General features: G+C 49.9%; 2 protein-coding genes across 9 annotated transcripts in view; one reads left to right on the top strand and one right to left on the bottom strand.

Moving 5' to 3' along the window:
* MCF2L2 (MCF.2 cell line derived transforming sequence-like 2) overlaps window positions 1–21,765 on the top strand; it is a 209,917-nt gene that overhangs the window by 88,245 nt on the left and 99,907 nt on the right. For all 8 annotated transcript variants that reach the window (XM_078878577.1, XM_078878580.1, XM_078878579.1 and 5 more), the window contains 6 exons: window positions 2,619–2,738; window positions 4,838–5,032; window positions 7,065–7,244; window positions 8,636–8,795; window positions 16,574–16,665; window positions 17,211–17,299. In XM_078878577.1, coding sequence (XP_078734703.1) covers window positions 2,619–2,738; window positions 4,838–5,032; window positions 7,065–7,244; window positions 8,636–8,795; window positions 16,574–16,665; window positions 17,211–17,299 — 836 coding nt within the window. The remainder of the gene's footprint in view (window positions 1–2,618; window positions 2,739–4,837; window positions 5,033–7,064; window positions 7,245–8,635; window positions 8,796–16,573; window positions 16,666–17,210; window positions 17,300–21,765) is intronic.
* The window catches only part of B3GNT5 (UDP-GlcNAc:betaGal beta-1,3-N-acetylglucosaminyltransferase 5), a 60,174-nt gene continuing 41,105 nt past the window's right edge, over window positions 2,697–21,765 (bottom strand). The window contains exons 2-3 of the transcript XR_013640205.1: window positions 4,636–4,741; window positions 2,697–2,771 (exon numbers count right to left, since the gene is read on the bottom strand). The gene's annotated coding sequence lies outside the window, so the exon portion shown is untranslated. The remainder of the gene's footprint in view (window positions 2,772–4,635; window positions 4,742–21,765) is intronic.

The raw sequence follows: 21,765 nt of genomic DNA, 5'->3' as shown, positions 1-21,765 counted from the left end.
AAGATGTTAAAACACCAAACTGAAACCTTTTACAAGGAATCATGTCTGCATTAACCACGATACTTGTGGTCAGAATATAAAAAGAACACACTGATAATATATGCATTGTCTTTGAAACTGATTGGTCCACACCAGAGATAGCTTCCTTTTGAGCCTCGTCTTCAAACGGTGTTAGACCATAGGATTCAGTTTGAAAGACAATGCATATACTATCAGAGGATGTTTTTTGTTTCCATTCTGACCACAAGTATTGTGGTTAATGCAGACATGATTCCTTGTAAAAGGTTTCAGTTTGGTGTTTTAACATCTTAACACCTGCTTTGTTGTCAGAAAAAAGGGGAAAACCTATTCTCATATTTATCTCATCACTTTATCTCTCATCACTTTATCTCTCATCACTTTATCTCTCATCACTTTATCTCATCACTTTCTCTCCCTCCCTCGATGCGGCAGTCGTGTAGAGTTTCCAGATGCGATTCCAGATAGCCAAGTTTGCGAATAACGAGGGAATACCGAACTTAATGATCAACGCGCATTCGCAAACGAGCAGAAGTCATTTGGAGGGAGTTAAAACTAGCTCTGTGATATCCGTTTCCTCGGACCGTCTTCTCCAGCACGGCAGGTCGCATTGGTCTGTGACGTATCGGAGCGAATTGCTTAAGTCTCACACCTCGATGCTGGTAGTGCAACGATGGAGGAAATCGCACGTAAAAACGTTAGGGAGGGGAAGCGTTCTACCCCCCAGTCTGATTGACCACCTGGCGACACACGCAATGCTCCGGCACAGCGACTATCCACCGCCTTCCTTTGAGCTCCTCTGCCCACACATTTCGGGATATTTGATTTTTTACTACTAAACTCGTTATACTGAGGAAAAGGCTCGCTCAGTCTCACGGCTCCTTCTTTTCAGGAGGTTCCCGCCAAGCTTTTGCAGCAGTTGGGGTGGGGGGGCGGGGGGGGCAATTGTTGCTTCCTATGATTCCAATTGAATAACGTCGCGGGTAATTTGACAGAAATGTTGACTACATTTTGACATCGGGTACGCAGTGTCCAACTCTTGCAAGTGACATCGCGGGATCATTAACATCCACTGTGAGACGGACGGCACGTGGTATATTTTTCTCACGGTCAATACGCACTGCGGTATTAATCAGGGTGGTCTGCTGGATCCGACCCGCGAAACCTCTGCAACGACCGGCGAACGCGCCACCACAGGGGCCATGTGACTGGCACGGACGATTGACTGAAGGGCATTCATCTTCCTCTCTGTCACTGCTAATGTGCATTTACAAAAAACACGTAGCACTCCTGAACCGTAGAGCATTCATGCCCAGTTCGGTGGCAGCACGTTCATTATTCCAGAGTGAGTTCGTGAGTGAACTCGGAGGTTGACGTGCACACAACGATGGACGTGAAAACTTCTCCAGGGTAGATTCCCTTTAATTCTCCAAACTCCAAGTCTGTACCACAGCTGAATGCAACGCTCAGCTCTCAGCCCGCGTGTCACAGCACATGCACGGCAGCCATCGCTCCCCTTTGAATTAAAAAAATGAAACCCAATTTTTTATTTCCATTTAAAGCTTTCGTGACTGCAGGGATTCATCTTCTTGGTTCTTTCGGTAAAGTCACGTAGAAGGGAAATTCAGACGCGTCTGAAATTCAGACGCTGTTTTTCCGACAGACCTGTTCTTCCCCGGAGGACGGCTGCTTGCGATGTGGCCGAAACGTCGTGAGAATTGTATTTTATTATGTTTTATTTTTATTATTTTATTATTTCCCTTCTACGTGACTTTACCGAAAGAACCAAGAAGACCAATTTTTTATTTTACCCGGTTAAGGCCCTGCTGAGCTACGTAGCTCTTTTTCAGAAGCGACCCGGCCACAAATAATAGTTCAACGATGTGGCTTATCGCGTGGAAATTCATAGCAGCAGCCAAATACTCAAAATGCACGTTGATTTTAAATGTAGAGGGGAAAACCGGGGGACCCGGTGAAAAATCCACGTGACCACGGAGAGAGAGAGGAGACACGCAAACTCCAAATATACAGCAGCAGGCGTTGGGGTTCAACCCACAACTTCCTGTACACCAGGCGAGTTGGTGAACATCTTGCCACCGTGATGTTAATATCTCCGCAGACCCGCCCCTGATACTGGCTTCACGTCAGCACAGGGAGAGCGCTAGGCATTGCACTTGCGTGCCGGGTAGGTGGCAGAGCCTCGGCATTGCATTGCCTACGCAAGTCAGATTACTTCATCCCTTTTCGAGATTTGAAGCTTTCGTGACTGCAAGGATTCATATTCTTAGGTTTTTTCGGTAAAGTCACGAAGGTAAAACATTTAAATTAATAAAAGTTAAATAAAAATAAAATAAAAATCACGACGTTTTGGAACCGTCACAGCACGATAGCTGTATCAAGTGATAGCTGTATCACTTGATAGCTGTATCACTTGATACAGCTATCGTGCTGTGACGGTTCCACCTGAAGACGGAAGCTTGTGTTGTCTCCGAAACGTCGTGATTTTTATTTATTTTACTTTACCGAAAAGACCTAAGAATATTCATCCCTTTTTTTCCATTTTTCCATTTGACCGAGCGACCGTGACCACTGGTTTGCAGGTGGCAGTGGCGCTGGGCGAGCTGACGCACCGGCTGGCTGAGGTGCCCGACCTGGCCGAGAGTCGCTCGCACGCCGAGAGAGTCCTCCGGGAGCTCGCGTCGCTGCAGCAGCGCGGCCAGGTGAGAAGCTGAGTGGCGGCGGTGGCTTGCCTCCTGGGGGAGTGCGCACGGAGTGACCTTGGTGAGCAGAGCGACCTTGGTTAACACAGCGACCTTAAGTTAACAGAGTGACTTTGGTTAACAGAGCGACCTTGGTTAACACAGCGATCTTTAGTTTACAGAGCGAAATTGGTTAACAGAGCGACTTTGGTTAACAGAGGGACCTTGGTTAACACAGCGACCTTTAGTTTACAGAGCGATTTTGGTTAACAGAGCGACCTTGGTTAACACAGCGACCTTTAGTTTACAGAGCGACTTTGGTTAACAGAGCGACTTTGGTTAACAGAGTGACCATGGTTAACACAGCAACCTTAAGTTAACAGAGTGACTTTGGTTAACAGAGCGACCTTGGTTAACACAGCGACCTTTAGTTTACAGAGCGAACTTGGTTAACAGAGCGACTTTGGTTAACAGAGTGACCTTGGTTAACACAGCAACCTTAAGTTAACAGAGTGACTTTGGTTAACAGAGTGACCTTGGTTAACACAGCGACCTTTAGTTTACAGAGCGACTTTGGTTAACAGAGTGACCTTGGTTAACACAGCAACCTTAAGTTAACAGAGTGACTTTGGTTAACAGAGCGACCTTGGTTAACACAGCGACCTTTAGTTTACAGAGCGAACTTGGTTAACAGAGCGACTTTGGTTAACAGAGGGACCTTGGTTAACACAGCGACCTTTAGTTTACAGTGCGACTTTGAAACCTTGGTTAACAGAGCGACTTTGGTTAACACAGCAACCTTAAGTTTACAGAGCGAACTTGGTTAACAGAGTGACTTCGGTTAACAGAGGGACCTTGGTTAACACAGCGACCTTAAGTTTACAGAGCGACTTCGGTTAACAGAGGGACCTTGGTTAACACAGCGACCTTAAGTTTACAGAGCGAACTTGGTTAACAGAGTGACTTCGGTTAACAGAGGGACCTTGGTTAACACAGCGACCTTTAGTTTACAGAGCGACTTTGAAACGTTGATTATGAAGAGCTACTTTGGTTATCAGAGCGACCTTTAGTTTACAGAGCGAACTTGGTTAACACAGCGACCTTTAGTTTACAGAGCGACTTTGAAACGTTGATTATGAAGAGCGACTTTGGTTATCAGAGCGACCTTTAGTCAATAGAGTGACCTTTAGTTAATAGAGCGACTTTGATTAACAGAGAGAACTTTGGTTACAAGAGCAATCTTGGTTAAGAAAGTGACCTTAATTAACGGAGCGACTTTGATAAACAGAGCGACCTTGGTTAACAAAGTGATCTTTAGTCAACAGAGCGACCTTGGTTAGCAGAGCAACCTTGGTTAAAGAGGGGGCGTACACAGAACTCAGTGAGGGAGTGGGGGTGGGGTCATCCTGATTTTCTGCTTTTCTGACCTGATGATGCTTGACGCAGTTTCAAGCGACAACTCGTGTGGTCTCTCAATTGACAATTATTTGTGAACTTCACCGAAATGTCGGCCGTGAGTGACGATCGAACTCAGGTCTTTGGGTTCGTAGAGCGGCTGCTAATCCGCCACGCTACTGCTCCAAGAGGCAAAGATCCCCCGTATAGCCTTAACAGATGGTTGGGGCAAGTGCTGTTAGCGAGCACCTATAAAGGCCGGCACGACACACGAGAGGGTGGGTTGCCAACACCACGCCCGGCCGCCTTTGTCTCCCCAGTGGTGATGTTTACACATCGTACCAGGTACTCATTTGAGGCTGAGTCGACCTAGGGGAGGCCCTGGACCGGTTCAAATAATCGCCAGTGGTGTTGGCCGTGAGCGGGAATTGAACTCGGGTCGCTGGGTTCGTAGCGCAGCGCGCTGACCGCTACACTACCGCTCCCCACCGATACACACACACAGACACGCACACACACACACCAGCTGATCCGCGATGCATGCGCCCCGCGTGTCGTCACCACAACTTCCCGCGCGGCCAGCATCGTCACCGTCATCCGGCGGTGGCGGCACGGCTCCGATGCTAGCGCTCCGCAGCGAGAGAGAGAGAGAAAAAAAATGAATGCCCTTGGGTTATTAAATGCTGTGCGCCGACCGCTGCATCACCGCTCCCCCCGCCGTGCAGGAGTGGCTGGGCAAGGCGGCTACGCTCGCCTCGCGAGGGGAGGAGCTCATCGAGGCGGACAACCTCTTCGCGGAGGACGCCCTCGCGCTGCCCTGCCAGGAGCTGCAGCGCATCTCGCTGGAGTTCTCCGAGGGTCATGAGCGCAAGAGCCGCTCGCTCGGCCTCTCGCTCGAGCTGGAGAAGAGGCTCGAGAAGGTGACGCTCGCCTACACAACAGCAGCAACAGCAACAGCAGCAACGTGGGGTTATTGTGACCAGTTCAGGGCCCCACTGAGCTGAGTAGCTCTTTTTCAGAAGCGGCATGGGCCTCGCAAATGACGGCTCGACGCATCGGCTTACCGTCGTGTGGAAATTTGTAGCAGCCGAATAGTCTAAACGCGTGTCGATTCTAAACGTGGAGGGAAAAGACTACGCTTTCAGGGATCGCTTGTATAGATTCTAAATCTGGAGAGAGAACAAATCGTAGAAAAGTCCATGCGGCCACAAGGAGAACATGCAAACTCCAAATATATTCAACTATAAACTATTTTTTATCGTAACAGCTAAGGCCCACTGAGTTGCGTAGCTCTTTTTTCAGAAGCGACCCGGTCACCACAAATTACGGCTCGATCAATCGGCTTACCATCGTGTGAAAATAAATGGCAGGAGAATACTCTAAATGCATGTTGATTCTAAATGTGGAGGAGAAAACCCGAAGGACCCGGACAAAAAAATCAACACGACCACTTCAAATATATCCAGGCATCAGGGTCGGGATCAAACCCACGACCACCTGTATACCAAGCGAGGTAGTTACCAAATCGCCACCGCGTGGATTATGCAACGCTGTCCAACATGTGTAGTACTGGTAGTAACCTCCTGGTTACACCAGCCCACACAGGATTATTCTGTCCGTCGTGCATCCAAAAATAGGAGGGGTGGGGCTGGGTGGAGAGGGGAGGTTGGGGAGGGACTGGGTGGGGAGGGAGGGGATGGTGGGGAGGGGCTGGGTGGGGAGGGTGGAGAGGGGCTGGGTGGGGAGGGTGGGGAGGGGCTGGGTGGGGGGTGGGAGGGGTGGGGCTGGGTGGGGAGGGGCTGGTCACCCCCATGGTGCCCTTATAAAACTCAACGTTTAACCTACTCACGCCGGCTTGTGCCCGCCCTCACAGTTGGCATATTTGCAGAAATACACCACGCCGCCGTTGACCCTGGCCATTGACCGAGCAACCCAACGTTCCTACCAGCTCCCTCTGCAGGAATGTGTTTTAATTAGTAGTTGGAAGAACGATGGATAGCTGTCTGTGCAAAATGCATTTGTGAACTGGTGTCGCTGGTTTTCTCCATCGAAGCTCCCTAAGTGGAAAAAGTCAAACTCAGTACAAACGTTTTGTTCTGATTGGGTAATCTTAACGAGAGTCATCGTGCCTCCCTGCTACAAACAGGAAGCGCTATTTGCATTGAGGCATTTAATCTTAGGGAGCGTTAATAAACGCTGACGTGATGAATTAACTCGATGCAATTAAATCGACGAAATTTGTCCGGTCGATGAGAAGCAGAAAGGCCTGCCCACATATCAAAAGTCAGATTATTCGAGCTCAGATCTGAGAGGTTTCACTCGATAATTGGCATATAATATTAATTAATCGTAAATAACGATTTAACTGCTTGATCAAACAACTGATATGTATGTTTGTTGAAATTCTTTTGCACCGTACGTAGCCAACCGTGCTAATCGGAGGTGCGGGGGCAGGATAACAAACTAAACACAAAAAGCAGTTCTAAAGAAATGAGTTATCAATCTAGATTTTAAAGTACATAACTCCAGTGGCTTCCTAATATTGAAAGGAAGAGCGTTCCGGACAGCCGCAGAAGCGCATTTGAGAGTGCACGATGTGGTGACCATCTTTGTTCGATCGCCAGTCTAAAGCCGCTGCGAGGATGACTAAAATGTTTGCTCCTTGACGAGATCAGCAAGGCATTGTGGTTAATCTGTGACAAGTGTAATGTGTTGGGGGTCACACGGGGGACACAGACCACGCCCATAGAAATAATTAAAGAAGGGCATTGGCAAGGAAGGTGTAAAAAGGGAGACAGGGAATTGGGGGAAAACCCCAAGAAGATGGACATTGGCCAGAAAATACACTGATTGAATGAACCACCGATTGAATGACGGACTCACTCATTGATGAACTCACTGCTCGACCGATGGACCTGTCTAACCGGGCCGCCCCACCTCCACGCGGCCCAGGCGATGGCGTGGTGCGAGCGGGGGGTGTACCTCCTCGCCTCGCAGCCCGTGGACCGCTGCCAGTCCCAGGAAGGGGCCGAGGCGGCCCTGGCCGAGATCCACGCCTTCCTCGAGTCGTCGCACGAACACCAGCTGGGCGACACGTCGCCCTTCGACGCCATCCTGACCTCCGACCTCTCCGTGAGTCCCGCACGGGGTCAGCGCGTGCCCGGCGCGTTTACTGCCCCGCCCCACCCCCACCACACCTCGCCCTATCCAACCCCCCCTGCCAATTTGCCCACCAACTCCTTAACGGTCAAGGAATGAAATCTTTGTCGTGGTGAAAGATTGACAGAGGCGGCTGCGTGTCTCTCGAAGATTATGGGGTTGTTTGTGATGTCGAAAGTCGTGGGGATGTTGTCCTCGTGTGGGGATTGGCGCACAAGGTGTCCAGTGCCGGATTATCGTAGTCGCAAAAGTAGCTGCATATGCTACGGGCCCCGCACTTTCAACGGCCCCGCGTTAAATGCTCTCAAGCTATCAATTCCGGTTTGGTGATTCTGCACTTGCTCTATTACGAAAGTACTATGCCGCCTTCAACTTTTATGAACAACCGGGTGTTTAAGGTTAGCGATTTGTCATATTATATGGCTGTATAGCAAATGAAAAAACACAATTACTTTAATATGCAAGTAAAACATTTGGGTTTTATTATTTACATGTTTTTTTTTTATTTAGGGCCCCTTTATAACATACGCTACAGGCCCCGCACTAGCTTCATCCGGCACTGAAGGTGTCGCTGGTTCGATCTAATCTCCCGGTTAAAACAATGGCCAGGTTTGTCCAATGCACCCCACCTTCGCCCTCCTCCCACGAGTTGTGAGCGGTGGGGGTCAAGTGTGGGTATTCCTACCTCTTCCAAGGTGTTCTGGGCAAGCGTGGAAGGTTAAACCAAAGTATCCACCCAAGTGGCTCACCACAGCTGTCTCTGGCGGAGGCCCTTCCACCGACAGTGACGCGGGCAAACTATTTCAGGGCTGCACCTTTACCTTAACGGTTCCCGTGTTTAGTTTGTTGTCCTTCCCCGCAGTTCGCCGGTGTGCGGTGCGAGAGGAGTTCAACGTGCGTACAGAATAGCCTAACGCAGATACTGACTGTCAGCCTCATTAAGTGCCATTCTGAACGTAACAAGATGGAGTGCTTTTTTTGTAACCGCACACGTAGATGTTATTCTGAAATTCAAACCTGTAAACCCGATTCACAATCCTAATCCTGAATCTCATTCCAGATCCCCAAATCCCAATGAGTGTCCTGTGCCCCCCGCACCTCCAATTAGCACGGTTGGCTACGTACGATCGCGAAGGAAATTTAATGCACATGCACACACACGTGGGCGAGCCGACCTCAGCATTGGCCCCATTTGCTCCTGAACATATTGCCACGAGAAAGTTATAAAACAAAAACACGGCACACAGACGCTGACAAAAACGACGGCGTCCCAATGACAGTTTACGACAGCGACGACGACGAAGGTGAGCTCGATCGACTCGGCCGACGTTCTGCACCCCCCCCCCCCCAACCACCGTTTGCAGGAGCGCGTGGAGGTGCTCCACCGGAAGGTGACGGAGGTGAGGGACATGTTCGAGAAGCGGCGGCAGGGCCTGCGCAAGCTCGCCGCCAAGCAGGCGCGGCCGGTGCAGCACGTGGCGCCGCGGCCAGAGTCCCCGCGGCACTCGCCCAAGAGCTCGCAGGGTAAGCGGCAGCGCCGGCGATGCGAGGTAAAGGAGATGTCTCATCGCGTAAATGCTTACCCCGAGCTCTCAATACTCTGATAGTGCGCTGTCTTTGAGTTGAACCCCTTTTGGCGTCATCTGCTCCAACACCAATGGAGACTAGGCTCTAAGAAAAACTGTCTCAAGGACGGTGCATATCATTATCATCATCAGAGTTGTTTCTTTTTGTTTGTATTTTGACTGTTTGTGTTGTGGTTATTGCAAATATGATGCCTTGTATACAGGTGTCAGTTTTTGTACCAGTTGAAAGGGTAAAAACCGATTACTATAAGGTTTCTTTTCTTTTCATTTTTCATTTCTCGAGGCTACAAAACGCCAAGTGGCCGGCAACAGACGGCCCCATTGAGGACGTGGCGTTGCTCGACGAGTCAATGTCTTGCGTACATTTGAATCGCGGTCAGAGAATTCCACGGTGGAGGAGTGCGAGGGATGCATCGTATGAAGAGAAAGTGTTTCTGACCCGCAGTGTGTGGTTGTTGAACACCGTATGGACGAGATTAATCTATTACTGCTGGGTTTTTTTTTGTTTAGCAGGTAAGGCCCACTGAACTATGTAGTAGCTCTCTTTCAGAAGCAACCTAGCCACAAATGTATGTATGTTGAACCTCTTTCGCACCACTGTACTTAGCCAACCGTGCCAATCGGAGGTGCTCCAGTGGCCTCCTAAAGTCGGAAGGAAGAGTGTTCCAGACGGCCGCTGAAGCGCATCTGAAAGCGTGCGATGCAGTTACCGTCATTGTTTGATGGCTAGCATCGAACAATGATAGCTCGACGAAGTGGCTTATCGCGTGGACATTTCTAACAGCTGGTTACTCTAAACGCACGTTGATCCGAAATGTGGAGGGGAAAACCGGAGGACCCGGAGAAAAATCCATGCGACCACAGGGAGAACATGCAAACTCCAAATATACAGGCGTCAGGGTCGGGATGAAACGCACGACCTGCATACCAGGCAGGAGAGTTAACATCTTGGCACCTTGGCACCCTATATATATATTTATCACATATATATATACCGTAAAGCGATGTCTCCATGCAAAGCATGCCAGTGAAGATTTCAATTAAAAAAAACTCTGACAATAATAAGAAAAATACCATTGGCTGATCAGTCTACTTCAGTGGTTGATTGTAAAGCTGTGCAAACAAAACATGGCTTCTTAATTTTTACTGAAAAGATTCGACTGCGCCTGCAATTCCTGATGTGGCTCGTGGGACGGCCTTTTAAAGTGCAGCGGGCGTTGACCCTCGTCCCCTCCTGATGTTTTATCGTATCCGAACGGAATTTTTATTTCGTCTCAACCTAGGCGCTCTACAAAGAATGAACAACGGTGCAACGTCGCGTGTGTGAAGGTAGTAACGGTGGAGACGAGGCGAATGAAATAGATGAGAGAGGAAGCGATGGGGGCGAATCTGTGATGATGCGTGAATTGGGTGAAAGCGAAATCAATGACAGTAAATGATGAGTGGAATAAATGGGGAATGAGTGATAGCCATATAAACACGTTCCTTCGGAGTGGGCAGGTTGGAACTTGGTTGGACAGCGCATTCGTGCACGACAGAAAGCTCGTGGTCACGTGACGCACTTCAACCAATCCGGGAGCGTACTACATGTTTGGGAGGGGCTATGCACGACAGACAAATAATCCCTGGTGGGCAGTGTGGAACTGTTGTTCCTACCTGTATAAGAATATGAAAAGGGAATAGTAACGGTGTTGGTGGTTATGAGGCAGAGATTAAGGGGGGGGGGGGTCGTGAGGTGAGCTAGAGAACAATAAGTGAGTTTTGAGTGAGGAGCGGAAACTTAGTGAGAAAAGGCTTAATGTGGAGTGGGAAGTTTGTTACAGTAAAGGGGGGGGGGGGGGAGACGAGTGTGGATTGAGCAATAGGCAGAGGCGTAGCTAGGGGGAGGCAGGGGGGTACATATGTCCCCAAGCGCCAAGGTAAAGGGGCGCCAAAATGAGGCTTACAATGTTACATTATAACTTATTGCGGCGGGCGCAGCAGCCTTAAACTACTGCACAAATCTACACCTCGACCTAAAAGTTTATATATCTCGCCACACACAGCCTACATGTCATGTAATTACATTTTGGTACGCGCGCCTATTAAGAACTTACATGGAAGAACGTCCCAAACAACAGACAGGCGCAGTCTTTCAGCCTTAGTCACTGGCCTGTTTTTTGGTGGCGGAAACTACGACGGCCTGAAACACGCTGGAGTGCACGATCAGAAGCTGTTAAAGCTATCTATGAAGGACTGGATGAACTAGTAGGGCTGTTAGACAAATTATCGGAGGACGTAACTATGATGCCTCAAACCAGAAGTGATGCAGAACAGTTACAGGCATGCGTATTAAATTTTAACTTCATAGTTGTATTACATTTCTGGAATGTCATTCTAGGAAAAATTGATCGTGTTCAGAAGCGGTTACAGGATCCTACTATGAATTTCAAGGAAGCAACAACTGATCTTGAATCTTTGGAGCATGAATTTGTCAAGCTTCGTGATGATTTGAGCCAAGTTGCTGTAGAAAACGCCAAAACAAGATGCACAGCCTGGGGGATCGATGTGGACAGAAGAAGATGCCAGGAGAACTGGCAAGAGATGCAGGACTTTCAGCAGAAGAAGAAATTGTGCGCGTTATGAAGAGCGTATTTTATCGACTTCAACTGGAGATGTCAACACGGTTTTTACGACTAAAAGACCTGAACACAAAATTTGGATTTCTGCTGGACGTCAAAACTCTTCTATCTGACACAGATGTCGATGCAATTCGTTGAAATTGCACAGATTTTGGAAATTTCTATGACATCGACATCAATGGCCATGAACTTTTCACAGAAATTGGAGAATGCAAAATGCTGCTCAGTAACCGGAATGAAGTTCTACCAGAAACTCCTTTGGATCTTCTTGGTTTTATTGTGTTTTATGCGAATTTCACTGCAAATTTTATTAACATTAGCAGTTTCAATTGCAAGCTGTGAGCGGTCGTTCAGCTTCAATGGGACAAGATCGTCTCAGCGATCTTGCTCTTCTTAGTGTTGAAAGAGAAACATTTGAAAAAACTGATTTTGATTACGTGATTGACCAGTTTGCGACAGTGAAATCAAGAAAAATTTATCTTTTGTAGAATGTCAACCAGTCTACGACCGTGACTGAGTGAGCCATGTAATATAATTTCTATAAATTTGCTTCTTTAAATACAATGTTTCATTAAAATTTAAATTGTTATTCCTTATTCGATGTAATAGGAAAATGTGATTAAACGGGGGGGGGCGCCAATTTTATAGTTTGTCCCTGGGCGCAAAATATCCTAGCTACGCCTCTGGCAATAGGAGGAGAAAGAGACAGCAAGCGGCTACTCCGAACCACCAAAGTTTCACCGCTCACCAGTGTCCAGTTGCGACTGATACCACAAGAAACCAACAGCGGCTCCTGTAACGCGACAGGGTACGGGCGGCCTTGTTTCGGAAGGAGATAGCCGTGGTGGTGGTTACCCGCGGCTCCAGCCGTTGTCAAGTTTGCGATACGAAATGAAGTGACGGAAATATTTGCAAAGTGTTTTTTTTCTTTTCGATTTGTATTTTCACGTGAGTCGACGTTGACCACGTGGAGGATGACGATGACTTCACACCACAGGACCAAAGTGATGAGACAAAATGAACTGGTCCGAATACGGTGATTTCATTATTAAAGACAGCAGTGCGCTGAGGAAGACCAATCGTGGTCATTAATCATACCTGGGTGGATTCCTGTCTGCCTGGGTGCAGCTACCGGTGATGCCACCGTGCACATTTGCATGATGACCTCACCCTCATCCCACAGTCTTGAGCCTGGCTCGTGCGTCACGGCACGTCACGGTGACGTCACGCCCACGTCACCCCCCCCCTCCCCGTGGATCCCACGCAAGTGCAAGCTGGAGAGAGATAAAGGGAGGGAGGTGAGGGAGGGGGGTGAGGGAGGGAGGTGAGGGAGGGGGTGAGGGAGGGGGGGTGAGGGAGATGGAGAGAGGGAGGTGAGGGAGGGAGGTGAGGGAGGGGGGTGAGGGAGGGGGGTGAGGGAGGTGAGGGAGGGAGGTGAGGGAGGGGGTGAGGGAGATGGAGAGAGGGAGGTGAGGGAGGGAGGTGAGGGAGGGGGTGAGGGAGGTGAGGGAGGGGGTGAGGGAGATGGAGAGAGGGAGGTGAGGGAGGGAGGTGAGGGAGGGGGTGAGGGAGGTGAGGGAGGGAGGTGAGGGAGGGGGGTGAGGGAGGGAGGTGAGGGAGGGGGGTGAGGGAGGGGGGTGAGGGAGGGAGGTGAGGGAGGGGGTGAGGGAGGGGGGTGAGGGAGGTGAGGGAAGGAGGTGAGGGAGGGAGGTGAGGGAGGGGGTGAGGGAGGTGAGGGAGGGAGGTGAGGGAGGGAGGTGAGGGAGGGGGGTGAGGGAGGTGAGGGAGGGAGGTGAGGTAGGGAGGTGAGGGAGGGGGTGAGGGAGATGGAGAGAGGGGGGTGAGGGAGGGAGGTGAGGGAGGGGGGTGAGGGAGGTGAGGGAGGGAGGTGAGGGAGGGAGGTGAGGGAGGGGGTGAGGGAGATGGAGAGAGGGAGGTGAGGGAGGGGGGTGAGGGAGGTGAGGGAGGGAGGTGAGGGAGGGGGGTGAGGGAGGGAGGTGAGGGAGGGAGGTGAGGGAGGGAGGTGAGATAGATAGAGAGAGGGAGGTCAGAGAGGGAGATAGAAAGGAGATGGAGAGAGGTGAGGGAGGGAGATGAATGTAGGTCAGGGAGGGAATGGGTGGGTAGAGAGTGAAAGGACATGGAACTGCAGCAGCAGCAACTGCAGCAGCAGCAGCAGCAACTGCAGCTCCCTTTGATGCTGTTAATCCTGCATAATGCACATGCATACGTAGTACTAATCACATTCCTGCATTTCCCATAAATATGCTAAATTCCTCTTGATATGCAAAATCCTTTGTCAAGGCGCCCAGCTTATATATATGCTCCAAGCTCGTGTGCTGTTTCATTCAGACTCTGTCGCCTCGACGGACCTGGTTTTCACCTGAGGACGGCTGCTTGCGTTGTGGCCGAAACGTCGTGAGAATAATTTTATTATGTTTTATTTTTATTATTTTATTACTTCCCTTCTACGTGACTTTACCGAAAGAACCAAGAAGATGAATCTTTGCAGTCACGAAAGCTTTAAATCGAAATTTATTTAAATGTTACCAGGTAAGGCCCACTGAGCTACGTTGCTATTTTTCAGAAGCGACCTTGCCACGGATGATAGCTCAACGAAGTGGCTTATCACGTGGAAATGTATAGCAGTCGAATACTCTAAATGCATGTTCCTAAATGTGGAGGGAAAAACCAGAGGACCCGGAGAGAGAGAGAGACACGCAAACTCCAAATATACAGCAGGCGTCAGGGGTCGGGATCGAACCCGCCACCTCCTATATACCAGGCGAGGTAGTTAACATTTTGCCACGAGCAAACTCCAAATATGCAGCAGGTGTCTGGGGTCGGGATCGAACCCACGACCTCTTGCGTACCAGGCGAGGGAGTTAACATCTCCCATCGGGGTTAGGGATCGAACCCACGACCTCCTGCGTACCAGGCGAGGGAGTTAACATCTCCCGTCGGGGTTAGGGATCGAACCCACGACTTTTTGCGTACCAGGCGAGGGAGCTAACGTCTCGCCACCGCGGCACCCAGAAGTGATGGGCGGTCACGTCAAAGGACGTGCGGGTTGATCGTGAATACCGAACGCATTTGTGTGACACCGAATCGGCAGTTGTTCACAAGCACAAAGAACGACATTTGACAAATAAAACACTGCCCTACAGAAACGGCCGTGGTGGCCTTTCTGCCTGTTTGCTAAGAATATCTATTGCCTGACACATCATCTGTTGTGTGTATGAAGATATTTACTCAGTTCACTCATTGGATGGCCTCGTGATACGTGGGGGGGGGGGGGGGGTCGGGGAAATTGCGCTCCCCGCCACTTGACGATGCAAACACATTCCTGCGGAGGGAGCTGGTAGGAACGTTGGGTTGCTCGGTCAATGGCCAGGGTCAACGGCCGCGTGGTGTACAGTATTCCGCAAATATGGCCGACTGTGAGTAGGTTAAACGTTGAGTTTTATAAGGGCACCACGGGGTGATCAGCCCCACCCTCCCCAGCCCCTCCCCACCCTCCCCTCTCCACCCAGCCCCACCCCTCCCATTTTTGGATGCACGACGGACGGACACAATAATCCCCTGTGGGCTGGTGGGACCAGGTGGTTCCTACCAGTATAACCGAGGCTACAATGTCGTCATCTCTAAGTGGGCTCGAATGATGAAATGAAATCCGCAAACCGAGGCTTGTTTGACCGCAAATTTGTTTGTGAAAAAGTACGGAGGCTTTCCATCGTCAATTCATCGATTCGTTTGTTTAAAAAAAAACACTGCCTGCCACTTTGTGGCAAGCCGGGAGTGGTTTGGCACGGGGGGCATCTGTGCAGGATGGTTCTGTGCCGTGCCCCCACACGAAGCCAAATAAACACACACCAACAAAAACAAATTAAATTGGCCAAACATCCCAATGCAGTGTCCCTCAACAGATTATTGAGAGTCGGAGGTCCTTTGCAGGGTAAACATATGAGCATATTTGAAATGTTTGCATCGCTGCACCGCCCAGCACACACACGGGATGGCTTTCAGTGACGATACATGCGTGTGTGTGTGCGTGTGTGCGGAGCTACTCACAAACAGCACTTGCCCCAAGATTCTGTTGAGGCTGTACGGGGATCTTTGTTTGGGGTGGGTGGTGGGGGACTGAACTCCAGAGGGGGCCCAGAAATACACACGCGATCACGTGATGATGATGATGATAACAATAGTGAAAATAGGTCAATAGCTCACAAAAACAGCTTCGTAGCTCATCGGATTCCTCCAGTCTAAATAAAGTTTGTGATTCTCTGTAATAATGTCACGGTGATGTTAGTTCATGCTGACACCTGTGCCTCACAGCAAATAAGGGCCTGGGTTTCGATATCCCGCCTTGCACACCTTTCTGTGCGGGGTTTGTATATTCTCCCCATGTTCTGTGTGGGTTTCATCTGGGTCCTCCGGTTCCTTCGCAATGCTGAAACAAAACCATGCCATCGTCGCTGGCATTGGGACAAACATCCCAATGCTGAAGAATGACCTTCAAAGTTCTCAATTGAGATCACGTGCAGAAACATCTCCCTCCTGACATATAATGAGAGTACAGTAAAACCTTGGATTGCGAGCATAATTCGTTCGGGAAACGTGCTTGTAATCCAAAGCACTCGTATATCAAAGCACTCGTACATCAGTTGTGATCACGTGACGCTGGGCAGACAAAGCGTAAACACGTACTACTCGTATTGCAAGACCTCGCGCGTTTATCAAATTAATATTTACTTAAATTTTTTGCTCGTCTTGCAAAACACTCGCAGACCAAGTTACTCGCAATCTAAGGTTTTACTGTACTGACTTGACTAGATACATCCGATGAGCGATGACGCTCATCCAGTCAGGGCGGGTCAGTGAGTTACTGCGAACGCTTGGCAGGACCCTCCCGAACATGAGTCGTGATACCTACTGAGGCGTTCCTGGCTAATTATCCTGTACGGTGATGCTGATGGCGATGACGATGGTCATGCTGAAAATGATGACAAAAATTATCTTAATGAGGGTGACGACGATGACTGTAATGATCCTAATGATGATGACGATGATGACGATACGGCTTGTGCCTTCTAAGGTGCTGTAAGGAGAGGTGTGGACAAGCAGGCGTGCGCTGAGACGGACCCCGCCAAAAAGAAAGGCCTCAAAAAGATGAAAAGCACACCAAAGGTGAGAACTTTGGATGGACGGACAGGCCCACAACTCCCTGCCATCGTCGCAAATGCTCTTGCCATGTAATTAAACGGCTGTGCATCCCAGCATTCGATCCTTTGACAAATGTATTCTCGCTCGTGGCAATAGGTTCGGAAGCAAAGTGCCAATGTTGAGGTCTGCTGGCCACGAGAGTAATTCTGGAGAGAGTTTGTGCAGCGTTGCTGTTCCTCATCCATTGAAAAATCGCAGACTGAATGTATGTATATCTATGGGACATTTTTTGCCGGTATAAAAATTGTGAGAAGTAAGCAAGGTATCTATTTGGTGTTTTAACACCTGTTTCATTGCCAGAAAGAGTGGAAACCTATTCTCATTTTTTCAGAACGAATGTATGCACGTTGAACTTCTTTCGCACCGCACGTAGCCAACCGTGCTAATCGGAGGTGCGTGACAGTCATTCATTCGACGTCTAGAGATCCAGGGGGCAAGGAAGTGATGTCCGCGTCCAATTTCTGCTCCCTCCCCGTGAACGCTCCGCGTCGAACGATCGCCGGGCCCAGATCGAGGTGGTGCACGACGAGAGCCAGGGCGGCTCGCCGATGGCGGTGGCGGGCAGCGACAGCGAGGAGAACACCGTGACGCGCAGACGGTGAGTTCCCCCCCGACGGTCGTGCCCCTCCCCGCTACCACCACATCACACCGCACCCCCCCCCCCCACCTCGCCGGAGATGGACAGCGACGGCCGGGGACGAGCGGAACGCAGGTGAGTGAGCGCCGATTCTCCCCCCCCCACCCCCCCCCCCCCCGAGTCTCTTGACGGCTGACGGCAGCGGAAGAATGGCCTGTCGACCGCGAACGGGACCCGAGTGAGCTTGTTCAGACCACGGCTTTCGTGCGAACCGCCGTCATCGCCCTGCGGTCAGCGCCAGTTCATGAGCTGCTCCACCACCCCCCACACCCCACATCCGCCCCCCCCCCCCGCCGTTTCGTGGGGGGGTAAAGTTCGCGAGCCGACAGAAACCACCCGCGGTTTGGCAGCGGTGCGCGAGCGTGGATCGTAGCGCTCCGCCGCATTCATCGGCACCTCTGCAGCGCACGACAGAGGAAATGTACTCAGCCGAATGATGATGCGTCGTGGGGCGGTGGGTCTTCTTTGGAGCAGGCGTCCGCTGAATATGTGGTGGCGTTTTCCTCTGCGGTTCTGGCGAAGCGCTAGAATGTATTATTCTATGGTTCTTTCGGTAAAGTCACGTAGATAGAAAATGAAATAATAAAAATATCAAAAATAAAAAAAACTCACGACGTTTCGATCGCAACACAAGCGGTCGTCATCAAAACTCACGAGAAAAAAAAGGGCCCTTTTTTCCTCTCCGCCTGATGACGACCGCTTGTGCTGCGATGGAAACGTCGCGAGTTAAAAAAAAATTGTATATTTTTATTATTTTATTTTCTATCTACTTGACTTTACCGAAATAACCATAGAATATGAATCCCTGCAGTAACGAAAGTAAAATGTGTACATGATACTGCGATAGTTGCGTGGGCGGGAGGGGGGTGCAGTAACGGGGCGGTAGTTAGCGCACTGCGCCGCGTACCACAGACAGCCGAGTTCGATTCCTGGCCACGGCTAACAGCAGTGGGATATATCTGAGTTGGTTTCAACACACACACACGCAAAGACAAATAGCCCCCGTATAGTCTTAACACACTGTAGGGGCAAGTGCTGTTAGCGAGCACCTATGAAAGCCGGCAAGGTGCACGAGGGGGTGGGTGGACAGCACCACGCCCGGCCGCCTTTGTCTCCCCAGCGGCGATATTTGCACACCGCACCAGGTATTCAATTGAGGCTGAGTCGACCTAGGAGAGGCCCAGGACCGGTTCAAACACACACACACACCTTGCACCTCAGGGGTACATATTTACAACAACAACCGCCATTCGCCACTAAGTGGCGGTGACGTCACCACGACGCTTGTGCCAGGCCATGTGCACCCTGAGGCCACGTGAAGTGTCGAACATATTTACACACACATGCTCACACACAAAAACACAAACATACAATGCTTGAAACGTGCATGCAAATGTACCTTGAGGTTAATGGCTGTACACGATACGACAAACCAGACAAGGAACTTTACAAAGAATGAACAACGGCACAACACAACAACGCGTGTGTGAATGTAGCGGTGGAGGTGGGGCGAATGAAATGGAGGAGAGGAGGTAATGGGAGCAACTCTGATGATGGCAGGGATTGGGTGAAAGCGACATTGGTGACAGTAAATGATGACGAATGTATTGAATGAATGGGGAATGAGTGAGAGTGACGATTCATCGCCTTGTGGTACACAAGTGTTGTTAGCGAGCACCTATTAAGGCGTGCAAGGCGCAAGGGGGGAGTGGTGTGCCCAGGGCTTTGTCTCCCCAGCGCTGATGTTTGTACCCTGCAGCAGGTTCTCATTTAAGGTTGAGTCGACTTAGGGGAGGCCCACGACCAGTTCAGAGAGTTATCAGTGGTGTTGGCCCTGAGCGGGAAGTGAACTTAGGTCACTGAATTTGCATTTGTGTGTGTGCTAACCGCACAAACGGCCGTACTTTTGAATGTTATCGCAAATGTAGTAGAACAACCACGTGCTTACAGATAAATATCTTTATTTTTCCTTGGTAAAAAAACAAAGTTTACAACAAAATTAATTCATGTTCTTAGATCTCCACCATCTGTTTGCTTTTGTTTTGAATCCAAAATCAGCACAGTTTCAAGTAAAGAATACAAAAATCTATAATTGAATGAACTTCGTGCAAAAATGTCATAATCCTCACGAATTGCAACAGTCCACAACCTCAACTCCACACAAGCCTTGTCACACAAACGCTTGCCGGCCAATGGCTGCCGCTAGGCCCCAAGCAAATCAGAGCAAAAGCTTAGGGGCCCCAAACAGCCCAAGGGGGGGGGGGGGGGCCTCAGATTCATGAAAATATACGGGTGCATGAAAATTCCAGCTCGAAATTCGGGTCTTTATACACATTCAAAAGAAAAGCAAAGCTCGTCATTATAAAAAGACACTTGTTTAAGTGATTTCACCTAATTGATATAACAATTAAGCGATGTAGCTTGTACAGCTTGCACCCAATGTATGCTGAGGCCCCCACTCGGTGGTGGTGAGTCCACCACCACCTCTCCACCACCCTCGATACGCCAACAGGCTTTGGCTTTCCATGCCCAGTGACTGCCAGTTACGAGGTCGCACTCACCGCACGCAAAGTGCTTGCCACAAATGAACCGCAATACCTCGCATATCTCATCAAGGAGTATGAACCATCATCACGCGAACTGCGGTCATCCTCGCAGCAGCAGCAGAATGGTTACCGCATGGCGCGCTTTCAGATTCGCTTCTGCGGCCGTCTGGAACGCTCTTCCTTCCGATATTAGGATGCCACTGGAGCTATGCACTCTTAAATCTGGATTGAAAACGAATTTCTTGGGGCATCTTTTCGTGTTTAGTCTGTTTCCCTTCCGCCCGTGCCTCCAATTAGCGCGGTTGCCTGCATACGGTGCGAAAGAAGTTCAACACGCGTAAATAAGTCTGCAATGACCAAAGTGTGAATCTCATGCATCGCATTTTTATTTGAAAACAACAACAACAAAATCTCTGAACTCAAACTATAACCTGATAACCACGTATCCTATTGCTAACCGACTGTGTCTCACACCTCAAATCCGTTGAAACAATATCCACGTCTTGAAATGCCTGCTCGGCTGCCAATTTCCCCCAACGGTTACACAAGAGCTGTGGAGAACGTGGAAGGTTTTACTGGTAAGAACCTCCTGGTTACACCAGCCCACACGGGATTATTGTGTCCGTCCATCGTGCAGGGAGGGGCTGGGTGGGGAGGGAGGGGCTGGGTGGGGAGGGGAGGGTGGGGAGGGGCTGGGTGGGGAGGGTGGGTGGGGAGGGGAGGGTGGGGAGGTGCTGGGTGGGGAGGGTGGAGAGGGGCTGGGTGGGGAGGGTGGGGAGGGGCTGGGTGGGGAGGGTGGGGCTGGGTGGGGGGTGGGAGGGGTGGGGCTGGGTGGGGAGGGGCTGGTCACCCCGTGGTGCCCTTATTAAACTCAACGTTTAACCTACTCACGCCGGCTTGTGCCGGCCCTCACAGTCGGGCATATTTGCGGAATACACCACGCCGCCATTGACCCTGGCCATTGACCGAGCAACCCAACGTTCCTACCAGCTCCCTCCGCAGGAATGTGTTACAGTGTGAACCTTGGCCTGGCCACAGTTGAACAACGATCACTGTTCCAAGTTTTAGTTGTTTCTTGGGTAAAGCTGCACGAGTACAGGATCGTGTAAACAGTGGTTACCTTCTCTTACAGACAGAACAAAAACCATACGTTTTGCTCTACGCATAGCGCATATACATATATTATTAACACGTAGGCTTTCGCGACCAATATCATCCATAAGAGGTTGTTTTGGGTTTGATCTGGCTGTCACCTGATGAAGCTAGTTGTAATTACTGGCGAAACGTCGTACTCAGATTGTAAATGTTGTGGCTTGGCTCTCCAACACACCGGCGTGCTGTACTCGTGACGAATTGGCACGTTCTGTTTACATGACAACCCTTACTAGTCGGCTGTGTCGGGTGGTGGCGGGTTTTAACGACACACATATATTTACGCGATTTAACCCAAAAAACCTCTTATGGACGAATATCATAATTTAACACCGGAAGATATATTGCGAGACATCGCATATCCGACCGTTACATTTCACCCGGACCAATTCACGGCCCACACCCATGATAGTATTTGTGCATGCTGTAGCAGTCATGTTCTACACATGTTCTATACATTTTCACATATATTCAACCTCTTCACATATCCGTCAATAGGCCTCAGTCTCCAGCGGGATGCATATGCGACACATTGTACAATTTAGCCTGCAAAGCACCGTGGGAGAAATTCTCAGCACCAAGCATATGCCCTCCCCCCCTCTCTCTCTTGGCAAAATAGGCACTGCATCCATCATGAGCGCCCCACTGGCCTAAACAATCAATACTCCAAGTGCTGCCTTGTTACATTGTGTGTCAACAGATCAGAGTGATGACCGAGTATTCGGGTTG

The sequence above is a fragment of the Lampetra fluviatilis genome, chromosome 51, assembly GCF_964198595.1.
Source record: "Lampetra fluviatilis chromosome 51, kcLamFluv1.1, whole genome shotgun sequence".
Taxonomy (NCBI): domain Eukaryota; kingdom Metazoa; phylum Chordata; class Hyperoartia; order Petromyzontiformes; family Petromyzontidae; genus Lampetra; species Lampetra fluviatilis.
This window is presented reverse-complemented; position numbering and strand designations above follow the sequence as displayed.